At 32.4% G+C, this 17,077-nt stretch overlaps 1 protein-coding gene across 1 annotated transcript; it reads right to left on the minus strand.

The window, feature by feature from the left end:
* Window positions 1–228: 228 nt before the first annotated feature.
* Window positions 229–2,031, minus strand: LOC133786009 (receptor like protein 22-like). Its single transcript, XM_062225221.1, has one exon. The coding sequence runs from the start codon at window positions 2,029–2,031 to the stop codon at window positions 229–231; it is 1,803 nt and encodes a 600-aa protein (XP_062081205.1).
* Window positions 2,032–17,077: the final 15,046 nt, after the last annotated feature.

A 17,077-nucleotide genomic window follows, 5' to 3' on the forward strand; every position in this document is an offset into this window, starting at 1 on the left:
CTTGTCTTATTTAAGAAACAACCATTTTTATCATCATTTGGGAAACTTTATAAGTGTATAGAGAAAAATGAAACCAAAAAAAAAAAAAAAAGTTAAGGTGAGTTTTTGTAAAGTTGACTAAAATTCATTTAAACGCAAACTTACATAATAACGAGCTACAATAACAAACAACATACATTTAAACAAAATGAAACACAATATACTAAAAATGTAAACTAATCTCTTCTCTCAATTTCCAACATTTGGACGAGCCCTTTTCTGCTTTGATCTTTTTGCCAAAAGATGCCATTGTTCTCCTTTCACTGTTTTGACAAGCCCATCAATGATTTTATCTGAAAGGAACATGTATCCCACCGAAATTCCAATAACCATTCCACTTCCAAATCCCATTAACACAATTTTCCAATCAAATCCATTCACATGCTCCTCATCGTCTTCTTGCTGAAATTGGTGTGTGGTGTTCTCGTTGCATGATTCTGAAATTGGAAACCCACATAAGCCCAAATTCTTTTTGTATGAATCGTTTGTGAATGTATCAAATTGTCGACTGCGAGGTATAAGCCCCTCCAATTGGTTCACAGAAAGATTTAAAAATTGGAGTTGATTTAGATTTGCTGCCAATTGCCATGGAATCTTCCCCACAAGCTTGTTCGAGGAGAGATCTAACCCTTCTAGATTGGTCAAATTTCCCAAGGATGGTGGAATACTACCAGAGATCTTGTTATGTGAAAAATTGAGCCCTTTGAGTGAGTTGAGCTTACCAAGCAATTCTGGGATCTCTCCTGTGAAGTTATTTCTTGAGAAGTCAATGACCATAAGCATGGTTTGGATTTTCTCTAACTCAGCATAATATCCTTTTATTGTCAACGAAATGATTTCATAGTAACTACCATATAGATTTGCTTGCATGTATCTCAAGTCATCTGAAGTAGCATTCATCATTCCCACAAAATTCTTAAAATACTTTTGCGGCAAATGACCAGTGAATTCATTGCCTGAGAGATCCATAATTCTCAAATTGTGAAAGGGATGTCTCACCTTGGGATTGCCTATTGGACCTTGAAATCTATTAGATCTCAAGATAAGAACTTGAAGATTCAGAAGAGATTCCAACCACCAGGGAAATGATCCATTTATCTTGTTGTTTCCAATATCTAAAAATTCCAACCATTCACAATTGAGCAAAGACTTTGGTAAGGACCCTTCCAATTGATTTTCGTTGAGATTCAAAACATGTAGGTAGTTTCCCTTTGCAAAATGTGAAGGAATGATGCCATGAAGCTTATTCTTGTGCAAATCTAGCACATAGAGACTTGAATTTCCTAAGCATTGAGGAATGTTCCCACTCAAATTGTTATTTGACAAATCAAGGACTAGAAGCTCACTGAGATTGCAAATCAAATGTGATATTTCCGTTGTAGGTGGTGGGATTGGAAGATGACCTTGAAGTCGGTTGGAGCGGAGGTTAATGTATTTTAGATTCTTCCATGGAATCTGATCTATTTGCGTTAAAGAGTTGTGAGAAATATCTAGGAATTCCAATGAATCCTTACCCACATTCCACAGCCATTTGGGAACACTGCCTTCAATTTGATTGTTGGAGAGATCCAAGTATACTAAATTTTCTAAGCTTCTTAAGGAGTATGGGAACTCACTTATTCCACATGAAGACAAATATAATTCAAAAAGAGTATTGGGCAAGGTATCATTATTATTACTAATAGATACCAGTGATAAGCTATTATTAGAAAGATCAAGAACTTGGAGCTTTTTTAACTTTGAAAAGTGGTCAAACTGCAAGGCGTCACTCAAGTTATTTGAGGAGAGAAGCAAATTCGTGAGATTGACTTGCTGAAAAATTGATCTTGGGAAAGAGCCTTGTAAGTTATTAGAATATAAAGAAAGATACTCCAAAGAATTATGTTGGAATTCCTGAATGCTACCACTGAATTTGTTGGAAGTTAGATCTAAATATTGTAAAGATGGAAGGGAATATAACCAAGATGGTATTGTCCCATTAAGCTCATTCATATTTAAATCTAGATATTTTAAATTCAATGGAGGAGAATCCACTAATTGATGTTTTGAAGAGACACACGAAAATGATTTTTTTGTTGAGTTACTACAAATTTCTAGAATTGGGCCTACGAAATTATTGTATGAAAGATCCAAATGGGTTAGTTGTTGTAGATTTAAAATGGATGACCATGGGATATAACCACCAATATAATTAGAAGAAAGGTATAAGGAAGTGATTTGTGTGCAGTTGTCAAGTAATGTGAGAGAAAGTTTTAAGAAATTGTAATTCGTTAGAGACAAAATTTGTAAATACTCCAACTTTCTACAAAGATGAGGTAGATCTATCACGACTCCAGATTCGGATAGATTCAATACTTTAAGTGGGCTGCTCCAATTATATTGTGGAAAAGAACCATTGAGATTTGGGTTGTGACTCAAATCAAGTTGTTGAAGGTTTGGCAAACTGAAAACATTTTCTGGAAGTTTCCCCTGCAAATCACTGTTACTAAGATCAAGAGATGTCAAAGAAGTTTCCCCTGCAAACATTGGATTTTTTTTTTTTTGACAAAATTATTAGGTTGGATTTGGTTCAGTTGTGAGTAAATTTTATTTTTATTTTTTGTCACAAAGATATTAATTTGATAAATGAATTTACACTTATGTAAACTCTTCCTCAATCCATGTTGTCATTTTCGATTTTTTTTTTCTTTTCTTTATTTTGAAGTGGTCATTTTTGAATTGGGTTGATATATCCTAATTTATTATAACTTTTAAATGATAGTTTCAATAATATATAATTAAAAATATAATTTTTTTTATAATGAATAAATTTATTATTACTCACTTGTGTTTTTTTATAATTATTTTATGTTGAGTATTTAAAAATTATTTCTTGGCGGATATAAATTGATTAATCTATAAAATGATGTATAATGAAATCTTGTTTAGTGCTAAGTGTTTATATATTAACAAATCTTGTTTAGAGATCCTTATATGTAATGCATTCAATAAAAAGAGATCTATGGTCTGCCATTTTATTTGTAATTTTGTTAAAGTAGAAATAAAAACTTTTATTGAGAATACTAATAATAGTTCAATAGTACAGTGTGAGATAATGATAAAATTTATTCGACTCAAATCTTATATCACGTGGTCTAGTATACATAAAACAGTATTGGTCTTATTATGTTTGTTTTGTTTTTGTTTTTTTATTTTTTATACTTTTCAAAAAACACAATCATTTACTTAATTTATGCAAAAAAAAAACTTCCTTAAAAGGTAAGCATATAGATATATTATGATTAACATGAACACAAACCAAAAATTTGTATTATTATTTGGATGAATTAATCAAGTAATTAATATGGCTTTTTTCTTTTCTTATCCTAGTTTCTTACCAAAGAAATTAAAAAGAAAAATTCTCTATCTTATTGTAATGCACATCATCTCTTTATTTTTAGTTTTATTTTTCATTCAAGTAAAGTATTTTTATTGAAAACAAAAAAGAGGAATATATTGCAATGGGAAGAAATGTATGTCCAAACCATAAATTAATTTTGGAATTGTATTTGAGTTATACATTTTCTTGTCTTATTTAAGAAACAACCATTTTTATCATCATTTGGGAGACTTTATAAGTGTATAGAGAAAAATGAAACCAAAAAAAAAAAAAAAGTTCAGGTGAGTTTTTGTAAACTTGACTAAAATTCATTTAAACACAAACTTACATAATAACGAGCTACAATAACAAACAGCATACATTTAAACAAAATGAAACACAATATACTAAAAATGTAAACTAATGTCTTCTCTCAATTCCAACATTTTGACGAGCTCTCCTCTGCTTTGATCTTTTTGCCATAAGATTCCATTGTTCTCCTTTCACTGTTTTGACAAGCCCATCAATGATTTTATCTGAAAGGAACATGTATCCCGCTGAAATTCCAATAACCATTCCACTTCCGAATCCCATTAACACAATTTTCCAATCAAATCCCTTCACATGCTCCTCATTGTCTTCTTGCTGAAATTGGTGTGTGGTGTCATCGTTGAATGATTCTGAAATTGGAAACCCATATAAGCCCAAATTCTCTTTGTATGAGTCGTTTGTGAATGTATCAAATTGTGGACTGCGAGGTATAAGCCCCTCCAATTGGTTCACAGAAAGATTTAAAATTTGGAGTTGATTTAGATTTGCTGCCAATTGCCATGGAATCTTCCCAACAAGCTCATTTGATGAGAGATCTAACCATTCCAGATTGGTCAAATTTCCCAAGGATGGTGGAATATTGCCAGATATCTTGTTATGTGAAAAATTGAGCCCTTTGAGTGAGTTGAGCTTACCAAGCAATTCTGGGATCTCTCCTGTGAAGTTATTTCTTGAGAAGTCAATGACAATAAGCATGGTTTGGATTTTCTCCAACTCAACATGATTTCCTTTTATTGTCAACGAACTGATTTCATAATAGTCACCAGCATCTAGTACATATGTATACATGTAGCTCAAGTAATTTGAAGTAGCATTCATCATTCCCACAAAATTCTTAAAATATTTTTGGGGCAAATGACCAGTGAATTCATTGTCAGAGAGATCCATAATTCTCAAATTGTGAAAGGGATGTCTCACCTTGGGATTGCCTATTGGACCTTGAAATCTATTAGATCTCAAGATAAGAACTTGGAGATTCGGAAGAGACTCCAACCACCAGGGAAATGATCCATTTATCTTGTTGTTTCCAATATCCAAAAATTCCAACCGGTTACAATTGAGCAAAGACTTTGGTAAGGACCCTTCCAACTGATTTTCGTTGAGATTCAAAACCTGTAGGAAGTTTCCCTTTAAAAAATGTGAAGGAATGATGCCATGAAGCTTATTCTTGTGCAAATCTAGCACAAAGAGACTTGAATTTCCTAAGCATGGAGGAATGTTCCCACTCAAATTGTTATTTGACAAATCAAAGAGATAAAGCCTACTGAGATTGCAAATCAAATGTGATATTTCCCCATCCAATGTATTATTTGAGACTGAAAAAAAATGTGTATAAGGTGGTGGGATTGGAAGATGACCTTGAAGTCGGTTGGAGTGGAGGTTAATGTATTCTAGATTCTTCCATGGAATCTGATCTATTTGCGTTAAAGAGTTGTGAGAAATATCTAGGAAATCCAATGAATCCTTACCCACATTCCACAACCATTGGGGAACACTGCCTTCAATTTGATTGTTGGAGAGATCCAAGTTTCTTAAATTTTCTAAGCTTCTTAAGGAGTACGGGAACTCACTTATACCACATGAAGACAAATATAAATAAAAAAGAGTATTGGGCAAAGTATCATTATTATTACTGTTAGATACTAGTGATAAGCAATTATTATAAAGATAAAGAGCTTGGAGCTTTTTTAACTTTGAAAATTGATCAAATTGAACAACACCACTCAAGTTATTTGAGGAAAGATCCAAACCCGTGAGATTGACTTGCTGAAAAATTGATCTTGGGAAAGAACCTTGTAAGTTATTAGAAGATAAAGAAAGATCCTCCAAAGAATTATGTTGGAATTCCTGAATGCTACCACTGAATTTGTTGGAACTTAGATCTAAATATTGTAAACATGGAAGGGAATATAACCAAGATGGTATTGTCCCATTAAGCTCATTATCAGATAAATGTAGATATTTTAAATTTAATGGAGGAGAACTCACAAATTGATGTTTTGAAGAGACACAAAAAAAAAAAATGAATTTTTTGTTGAGTTACTACAAATTTCTGGAATTGGGCCTATGAAATTATTCTCTCGAATATCTAAAAGGGTTAGTTGTTGTAGATTTAAAATGGATGACCATGGGAAATAACCATCAAAATTATTGGAAGAAAGGTCTAAGAAAGTGATTTGTGTGCAGTTGTCAAGCAACGCGGGAGATAGTCGTATGAAATTGGAATTAGAGAGAGACAAAACTTGTAAATACTTAAACCTTCGACAAAGGTAAGGATCTACCACGACTCCGGATTGAGAAAGATTCAATGCTTTAAGTGGGCTGCTCCAATTATATTGTGGAAAAGAACCATTGAGATATGAGTTGTAACTCAAATCAAGTTGTTGAAGGTTTGGCAAACTGAGAACATTTTCTGGAAGTTTCCCCTGCAAATAACTCTCACTAAGATTAAGAGATGTCAAAGAAGTTGACAGATTCATAAAGGAATCAGGTGAAGTAGAAGACATATCAACATCATTAAGAAACAATTCTTTGAGATTTGTTAGGTTTGCTAGAGTTCTTTTCCAGCTAGATGTCTCTAGTTTCAAATCATAATTCCTACTCAAGTCAAGTGTAACCAAGTTGGACAAGTGAGACAATTGGAGAGGGGCATGACCAGTGAAAGAGTTATAAGTTTAGTGACTATTTATGGTTTGATTTTTTTGACTTGTAATCTCGGTTGAAAGAGTTTGTTGGTTTTTTTAATTTTTATTTAACTTGTATAAGAAATTTTACCTCATTAATCTTATTTGTCTTTTAGGTGGTCTATAAGCCAATTTTTTGATCGCTCGTGCTTTTCTTGAAGGACTTTTTTGGGACTCAAGTGATTGATTGTGTCAAGTGGAAGCTCTTGCTTTGTTTTCTCAATTGTGTAATTTTTTTTCTAATTTTCTTGGGATAATTCTCTCTTTTGTTGGTTGCTTTCTTAAAAAGTAGCTAATAAATTTGTTTATATGTCTTTTGGCTAGACAATAAGTTAATTTGATGGAAATAATTCACCCATTTAGTTTGTTCTCTACAATTCTATCTATGGTGATTTAATTACTTTGTTTTTTTTTTTTTAGAAGTGTAAAAACTTGAATAAGAATGGATGACCTCAATGTATTAGATTGGAAACTAATATGGTATTTTATTCGTTATGTCTTCTTATTATCTATCATTAAGACACTATGGACCTCATTATTAAACATCTCAAAGTCTTCCATGTAAAACAAAAGTATACATAACATAACCACTTTAATAATTGTTTGTCTAAACTTTTTTTTTGGGGTTTGGAAATATTGATTCATCCTATCTTATTCTATGCTAGACTTTTTGACACATCTATTGATTGTAGTAATATTGCTATGGTCTAAGACGTGACTTGCATTAAAGACTTTGATGTAGAGTTTTTTCTTTCTAAAACTTGACTGTATGAAGTTTTGTTAGCTGAATTTTTTTAGCTCGTGATAGTTACTTTCACTCTATCCATCGAACTCACTGTTTACTTTATCAAAATTATTTGAATGGATTTTTTTTTACCTCTAATTAGCACTTTTTATTAAATAAAAATCGAATGAGAAATTTAGGGTTGTCATCATTTTAATTTGTGCATGTTCTTGTTAAGTAAGTATTGATTTATATATAAAATTTGGAGTAAACATATTAAAATTTGGCCGTCACATAGAATAATATATTAACAAAAAAAATTTATAAAATTACCTTTGAAGTAAGTTCTTTACTTTTTACTGCAGCAACTGATTTTCCAATTGGTTAAACACTTTGTTTAATAAGATTTTTGAATTTTGACATAAAATTTTACTTTCCAATTCCATTGCAAGGGCATATATATATAGACAAGTTCTTTGTTTTCTATTTTTTTTAAATAAATTTATATATATAAAAAAAAAGCATGAATTGTTTTCAAAAGGTTTCTTACCATTGATATCATATTTTGATATCATGATCACTTCAATTAGTAATCACTATTCTCGATAACCATTTTTTGTTGAAAGAATTTGGTCATTTTTTAATTTTTTTTATTTATGTGTGTTATTAAAGAAAATTGTTACAAGTATGATTAATAAGGATTGAATTTTCTTAGGCCACTTCAAACCTAACAATTTAATAATTTATGCTAGAAATGATAAGGCTCATCCAACCAAGTATTTGTTTCAAATGGTGACTCTTTTGGCATAATATGCACATCTATTAATTGGCTCTTTCAACATTTACTTTTGGGACTTTGAATTTTCATTTCATATTAATTAGTTATGAATTTGTCAAAGTCTTTTCAAGTAAAACAAAAGTATTATCATTGTGGAATGGGACATAACAATATGACTTGATCATATCATCAATTATATGAATCTTCTAACTTATATTTTGGGTTGGAAAATTCTTATGTGGACGAGTATTATGTGGTGTAGAAGTAATGAATTTGACATCCACATACATTTTAAGGCCTTGTTTGGACCATATTTTTGAAGCTGCAATTCACTAAGAATCAAGAGTAATTTGATTTGTCTTTTCTATTTTTAAGAAATCTTTTCCTCGTATAGAAAAGATAAAAAAAATGTGTATTTTTATAAAGACAATTATTTTTTTATGTGATTAATTATCTTATTTGCATATTTCATATATCTCACTAAACAGTGCAGTAATTAAGATTTTCGAAAATGAATATGGTTCTTATGGTGAATTAGATTCGTAATTGGTTTGTTGAGTCAACTGAGAGAGTTGCTCAGGCAAACATGTTTCCTTGAAATATTGTCTATTTTGATTGTCTTTGATTTTACATAATCAATTTGATTGCTGTGAAGGTTTTTGATTAGTTATTGAAAATGTATATTTAATGTTCTTAATATTTTGGTTAATATTTTTATGAACTTAATGTAATATATTTTATTATTGAAAATATTTGATTTGAATTGAGTTTATGTTTATTTTGCATAAATAATAATGCATTATGACAAATATGAAGAAAGAAATTAAAAAGAAATAAAGATGCAAGCTTTGAAAGAGAAATTGACATTTCTGAAAATTGAAGGCCCACAGAAATATGACATTTTTAGGGAAAGAAGCCAAAAAAATAGAAGTGACATTTGTACAATGGATCCTCATATTGATATTTAAGGCCAGTTTGGCATGAATTTCAAAATTTAGAGTTGTTTTAATATTTAATGAGTTTAATTTTATTTTATTTTTAACTTTTTTTAAAAAAAGCTCTTAAATTATTTAGTGGCGTATTTCTAAAGTTACAGTAAATGATATTTTCTATCAAAACTAAATCAATGTATGTTTTTGTTGGTTACAGTTCTTTTAAAAGTTTTAAATGGTATTTTTTTCCCTATATTGAGATAGTACTTTTTCTTACCTTTTTGATATGCATGGAAATGAAATATAAATCTTTTCAAAAAAGAAAAAAAGAAAAAGAATTATAAAAAATTCATTAAATGAAAAAGAAAACAAATTTTTTTAACGTAAATGGTGATTAGTTACTTACTCATATCACGAGAACCTCTTGTGATGAGTAAAACGATATAAATTGTTATATTATTTTATATAATATAATATTAGATTAAACAATGTGACATAATGTGATTTGTCACACTTTTTAATATAATATTGAGAATTACAAAATTTGACATATGTGTATGTCCAAATGTAACATATTTGGAGTTACAAAATCAGTTACAAATTTGTAATTCTGAAATGCTAGCCAATAATGTGTAGATTGAGAGTTATACATTTTGTTTGAATTTCACAAAGTCATAATGTGATATGATTGTTGACGATATGATTCTAACTCCCATTATGTGTATAGAGGTTACAAAATCAAGTAAGAAAGAATTTGAGACATTTTGGAAAAAGTGGAAAATTTGGAAGGCTGAAATAGCACGCTGGCCCCGGCCACCAGCATCCCAGACTACGAACTGAGAGTTAGGGACTAGCAGTCGCGGCCGTGAATGTCACTGGCTGCAGACGGGTGTGCTGACAGCCAAATCCCAATTTTTTGTTTTTCAATTTTGAACGGTTTTAACATCCCAAGTAACTCTCAAAACTTCATTTTAATTCCATAAATATCCAATTAAACATTGATAACAACCAAGCAGGTTAGTGGAATTTGAAATTCAAAGGATGTCTCAAAACTCTATAAATAGGAATAAAATGCTCACTTGCATGAGACACAATTTTCTATCCACAAAGTGTAACGACCCGACTTTTCTTAACTAGCCCCACCGAAATACGACTATGACTATCTGGGGTCAACTGGACCCTTACAGTCAACTTTGGTAAAAATCAAACATTAAGAACTAAATAAATTTTAAAGTAAACTTTAGAAAATTTTACATTGGAGTACTTTGAAATAAAATAGTGATTGGATGGGATCCCATAGTTTTAAAAACAAAACGTAGTTAAACGTAACTTAAGAAGTTGTCTGTGGCCATAGGGCCTTCTTTAAATAAAACTAGTAAACATGAAATTGATAAAACTGTTACTAGACTTAGCGGAAAACTTAAGAGAACCCTGACAACCCTGCAGGTCGGTTGTTTCACAGTATACATACTTCAGACGGAATCCCCTCCAGCTTATTGCGCCGCTCCTTAAGCTTTGCCCTTACCTACACACACAGAGTAACTGATGAGCTATAGCGCTCAGTAAGGAAGCTAGCTACAACTTATGATTCTACTAACCAAAACAAGCTTTGCATAACGAAAATGCACAACTGGAAATTGTAAACTGAGCAATATGTCTAGCATATTCACATAAGTCAAAGTATTGCATAACATACTGAAAACATATAACTGAGCCATCGTGTTATTTGTGGGGTCTTAATCCTCGTGTGGCCTCCGCGGCCCAGAGAATACTCACCTCCCGTGCCAAAGGGGTACACTCCGCTAAACACACGATGACTTTACTGACTTGGCAGCTAACCCTACTACACGACTGCATGGGATCCACCCTCACAAGGTTTCCCTTGTAACTGAGCCATCGAGTTATCTGTGGGGTCATGATCCCCGGGTGGCCTCCGTGGCCCATAGAATACTCACCTCCCGTGCCAAAGGGGTAGACTTCGCTAAAACACGATGACTTTACTGACAAGGCGGCTAACCCCACCACACGGCTGCATGGGGTCCACCCTCACAAGTTTTCCCTTGACAATCACAAATATTGCACATTTGCATTCATGATAACTTTATTGTACTAAGCACATTCAAACCTGATAGATGGGTACTATTATGCACATCCAGTCATATTATCACACACACACACACACACACATATATATATATATATATGTGACGACCCTAAGGTAGGGTACGTCCGCCACATACTCGTAATTCGCCACATACTCGTAATTCTAGGGTTTACGAGTATGTTAGGCACTTGAACAAAATAATTAAATTAAATAATACGAAGAAATACAGACAAATTCAAAACTTTTATATAAACTTATTAATAGAAATTATTACTGTTAGGCTAAGTTTAGCCTACTTTTTTAGTGTCTTGATCATTGTCTTTTTAATGGTTTATGTGTTTTTGGAGCAGATTTATGCTTGTTTTGCTTGATTTCAGGTTTAAGCATATGTTTTGGGCATTTGGAGTGGATTGTGGAGAAAATATGCTAAACTGAAGGGTTATTCAAGTTTTGCTGAAATTGCATTAGGGCCGCGGTGCTAATGTGTATTAGAGTCGCGGCGAGCCCTTTTCCAGAAACTCAAGATTTCGAAATTTCCGAGTAGGGCCGCGGCGCAGGAATTGGCGCCGCGGCGCTGACGTCCGTACGCCTCAGAATTTTAAGGGCAATTTCGTCATTTTGGGAAAGATATAGAATGAGGTCTTCATTTTGAAAAGGGGATCGCGATTTTGACAGTGGAGACAGACAAAAGGAGAGAAAAGACAAGAGAAGACAGATTTTGGGACAAGCGTGGGCGATCTCCGACAACTCCCCATCTAGTTTCATCCTCTTTTTCTTTGATTTTTCCTATGTTTACATTCAGTTTGATTATGGATATGAATATTGAGATTATGAACTAAACTCTTATTAGGGATTTGATGGATATTGACTGAGATCACCCCATGGTTAATGTTATTTGATTATTTCTTCTTGCTTGTTTATGAAATTTGTTCATCTTTATGCTTAATGTATGTTTGAGATTGATCACCTTAAGCATGATTCATGATCCTAATGTGAAATCTGAAAAGTGAATATTAGGAATGCTCTAAATGAATGAACATATGTTTTGATGCGAAACGAAAGTATTCCCATAGCTTATGTGACTTATGGATTATTACTTAAAGCGAATTGATTGTTGTGCTATCTCAGAAATGCAATAGTTGACAATGCAATTTAGAACCTAAATGATCTGAAAAGAGTTTAGGTAATTTTATAATCTGTCATTTCATTGAAAGAAGAAGAATAGTCAACTAGCGTTAACAATTGGGTAATCGAAGCAATTGAAATCATATCCCTATCTTCACATCCATTGTTAAACCCTTAATTTCTTATTTGTTGATTTTGCTTGTTTAGTTTTCTGCATTTTTATTTAAACACCAAATTTTATTGTTGCCAAATAGAAATATAAATCCAATTTTGTTGGTACTTAGCTACAATTCCCTTGGGTTCGACCTCACCTGTGTGAGTACTACTTGTATGATACGTGCACTTGCGTGTATTAAAATTTAACCAACAATTACACGTATGAATACTTTAAATTTAATGTAGCCATATGAAAACTCTAAACCACTATTGTATTGCCACTGAGTCCGTGCTCCACAAGTTGCTCAACAGCTAAAGCCACACCTGGAAAAATGTTGGAAAATAACATAATGAGCTAACACTCAGTAAGCAAATCTCATGCATACACATACACATGAATGTCGTGAGTTTATAGTGCACATATACTAATATGCTGACTTATATACTTATGCATTTCATTTATTGCTCATGCACTTTCAAACTTTACTTTTATGCTCTTTCTTTTAGTTTCACATTTTTATGGGCCCGATTTCACTTGTGCACACTGTTTGATTCGGCCAATACCTGCAGGGCTTGTTACACATATCATATAGAATCTCATGGGTTCTCCTCCGGCTAGCCATCATCGCAGCTAAGCTCATCATAACACTCATTTCATCGTTGTCATAGCTGCCATACTTATTACACATATGGAGGAGAAAGACGGAAACGTGGCAAACATATCTGAATGGTCAACTCTGACCTAGCCCACACTAGGGGGCAGCCACTATAAGTCTTATAGACCTCCGTCTTCTTCATTTCACTTACTTAATTGCTTCATCAAAACAGTGGCACCCTTTTTAAACATCTTATTATCACTTTTCTTAAGCCTTGTGTCATTAAAATGCTCACTTCACATAAGACCTTTCATAATTTTCCTCATATTTATATGCATGGTCTTATATCACATAATAATGTATCACATAACTGTACATGCCATGCATACATGCTGATGATGAAATGCCAATGTTCATGTTCATGATTCATGTTTGATGGTATTCAATCAAGGCATTGTATCACATCTCATATAACTCAAAACATCTTTAGTCATAATACACGAAGCTTTGGGTTGGTGGCATTGTTATACCTTAACGTAGAGCTATGGCTCAGGTCTAAGGTTTCCAGCCTAAAAACTTAAACGCTTCATATATCATAACATATAACAAAATCATGAACATAAAGTAATCCACATATCCATCAACATAAGAACACCTACTTGCACATAATTCATATCATTCTTAACCAAGTAAGGCATCTTTCACATATCACGAAATTCATCAATTACATATCACACAACACCATTATGATATTCATATAACCATTCTTCACATACGTATCATATGCATCATCATCATCCCATACTTAACTCATTAGATATACACAATCAATGTAGTCATACATCTTACACTTAAGCACAAAATGTGAGATTTACTTACCTTAGGTCCTTAGCTTATTTTAAAATTACTCAGCAAGAGTCAATCAATCAAATCCATACAAATTCTATTCAAGGCACATCATTTATTAAATTCTATCAAAATCGTAAATATACACTATTGATAGTGTATATTAACAATACCATAAACTATATGAATGATAATAATAATTATTATCAACGTAATACAAATAACTCTTTATATAAAACATTGCTCATTTAATAATGTACTCTCATGATGATAATAATAATAATAATAATAATAACAACAACAATAATAATTATCATCTATAAATAAACTTATTTTAATAATAATAACAAAATACCTCAATAACAATACATATATGAATGTATATATTCAAATAGTCATTTTATAAAAGAAATCATATTTTTAACATAAAATTGTAATAATCAATATAATGATAATAATATAAATATAATCAATATTATTATTAATTAGTCATAATATCAATTCCAGTGATATAATAAATATACTTTCTCCAAAATTCACCGGTCTTACAAATATCAATAACTGTAAGAAACTAATATTTGATATTATTTTAATATTCAAATATTAATATACAATAATAATGGTTAAATAATAGGTTTACTATAAATCACACTTTTCATATATATATTTATATATATATGTATTCTTGATTTACTTAACAAAATAATAACAATAATAATTAAAATTAATTAATCATAATAATTTACATATTAATGTAAAATCAATTAAATATGTATTTTTATAATTTATTTAATATTTAATATTTTCTAGAAAATTGGACAGCACAACGGCTATAAAGTGGACAATCCCAAAATCAAAACCTGTATAAAAAATACATATAATCCCAGACAGCCAGTATAATTACAGAAAAATATTCCATATATCAAGAATATATAATTATATACTATAAATACACATAATAGCAATTACTCTAATCAATCACAATTAAATCACAATATATAGGTCAAAGAAATTATACCAAAATGATCGGGTTCCACAACAAGTCAAACGATGGTTTTCTGAGACTCAAAACGTACTTCGAAACCTCGAACACTAAGTTTCGACCGTCGGTCTACGGTGGATCGCGGTGGCTCGTGGTGGGCCCACCTCCCAACTATGGTAGATGTAGGAAAAAGTTATTGGATTTTGAAGCCCACAACACGAGGAACACGATGGTGGTGACGGATTGGCAAACGGATGCCTGAGGTGGCCGAATCGCAACTTTGAAGTCGCGGGGTGGCCGAACTTAAATCGACCAGTTGAGGTGTTTAATCGGCGAGTGAGCTCTAGATTCCCGCGTAGTTGATAGTTCGGAGGCCTCTGAATCCAACGGTCCGGCGTGTGGCTATAAACGGTGACCGCCGGTGGACGTTTGGTGGTCGGGCAGACGCACGCACGCGATAGAGAGAGAAAGAGAGAGAGAGAGAGAGAATAAAAATTTTCTGAGGAGAGAGAGAGAGGGGCTCGGGTAAAAATAAAGGCTGAAGCCTTTTATTTTTTTTTATTTTTTTTAAATTACACTTGGACCCAAAATACTAACATTCTTTTCAAATAAGCCATTTAGCAAAACTTTCTTAATTTTATAAAAATCCCCAATTAAAATTATATGACATTTAGGTCCAATACTTGACTACTCAAGTTTCTCTCTCTTTAATCTCATTAACAATATAAAACCATATTTTAAATACTATTTTTCCATTAGTATTTCTTAAATTTGTAAACTTTGTACATTTTACGTATTAAAACTCTGATTTATAATAAAAATTTGTATTATAAAAATGTTGGATATTACAATATATATAACAACTAGAATTTAACTGGCAGCATACAACCATGCAAACAATTCACTAAGATCACAACAAGCTAAGTTACTCTTGGTGTATACTTCCTTACCTCTTGTCCTTAGCTTTCGCGAATTATGTCTTTGTGAGTATTTCCGATCGCGTTTAGACTCTATAATCATATTGGGACAATATGTCTTAGTTTATGCTTACTAAGATTTTAAATGTATATAAGGGAATTTAAAAACAAGAACTGAAATTCCCAACCCTGGCCCAAACCCGAGCCCTTGGGGTAAAATGACCATAATACCCCTCTCAAAATCCTGAAATCAACTTAGAAAATTATTATTTTCCGATAATAATTTTATCTTAAACTATGTCCGAAATTTCAAGTCAAAACTCTAATTATTTCTTAAAATTATGTTTTCCGATGCTTGAGTCCAATTCACGAGCCCCGAGCCCACCTCTTGACCTTGAGACTTCAAATTGGTAATATTGTACTTCCTAAAATATTTTCTAAGTCCTTCAAAATATTTCGTAGGTTCTAAATCATCAAATCTAAACTTTGAAACTAACTCCCAAATTTAGAATTTTTCTTGAAGCTTACATAATAATTCCTGAGCCTAGCTTGTAATAAATTATTATACTTGGACAATTAGCTAGAGAATTTTTATCCTTAATTCTCAATAATAAGATTTTGATCTTAGAGTACCTGATCCCAAGCCTTGGAGTAACTTTCTAAAGTTTCGGGACCAAATACCACTTTTAGTCCCTTTTGGTTACAAATCTGTAACTATTTGTAACCAGTTGAACACATGCACACCACTACATGCACACGTGACCACCAATGGTCACCATCTTCACACACACCTTCGGCCTCTCCCCTCAAGTCTTGGCCGACCCCATGGTTCAACAAGAAGGCAATCATGGCTTCTCCTCTACACCACCACAACCATCCTCTCGGCCACCACAACCACCCCATCACCACCACCGGCCTTTCCTCCCTTCCCACGTCGACCATGGAGCCAAACTTCCATATCCGCCTCTACCACTCATCACCCATCACCAAAACACCCCCAAACTTCAAGCCTTATCATATTAAACCATTCACAACCCCTTAATGAAAGTTTCTAGTCCCTAAACACAGATTAAAACTATATAAAACACCCCACAAATTCATAGCCATCCTAAGAAATGAAAACAAAAAATCGGAACCGTAAACTACAAAGGAAATCTATGAATTTGTACCTCTTACTGTGGCCGGTTCTTGATGGTTCCTTCTTCTCCTCAACTTAGTCCACAACGCTATGAACAGAAAAAAAACCATTTGACATGAATTTGGTACTCAGAATCTAAGAGAAAAATCAACGCAAAGTAGGTTCGGACTTACGTTTTTCTTCTAACTATTCTTGTACAGAACTTCCAATAACACTCCCTTCTTTCTCTTGCTTTCTTCTAAAATCAAAACAGAGGTTCTAAGGACGTTATTCATAGACTCTTAGTGAATAAGTCACAAAATCATAGTTTAAAATGATTCTAAGATTTTAGTGGATTCCAAACACATAGTCTAAAGCGATCAACTCAC

This window comes from Humulus lupulus, chromosome 6 (assembly GCF_963169125.1).
Source record: "Humulus lupulus chromosome 6, drHumLupu1.1, whole genome shotgun sequence".
In the NCBI taxonomy this organism is placed as follows: Eukaryota; Viridiplantae; Streptophyta; class Magnoliopsida; order Rosales; family Cannabaceae; genus Humulus; species Humulus lupulus.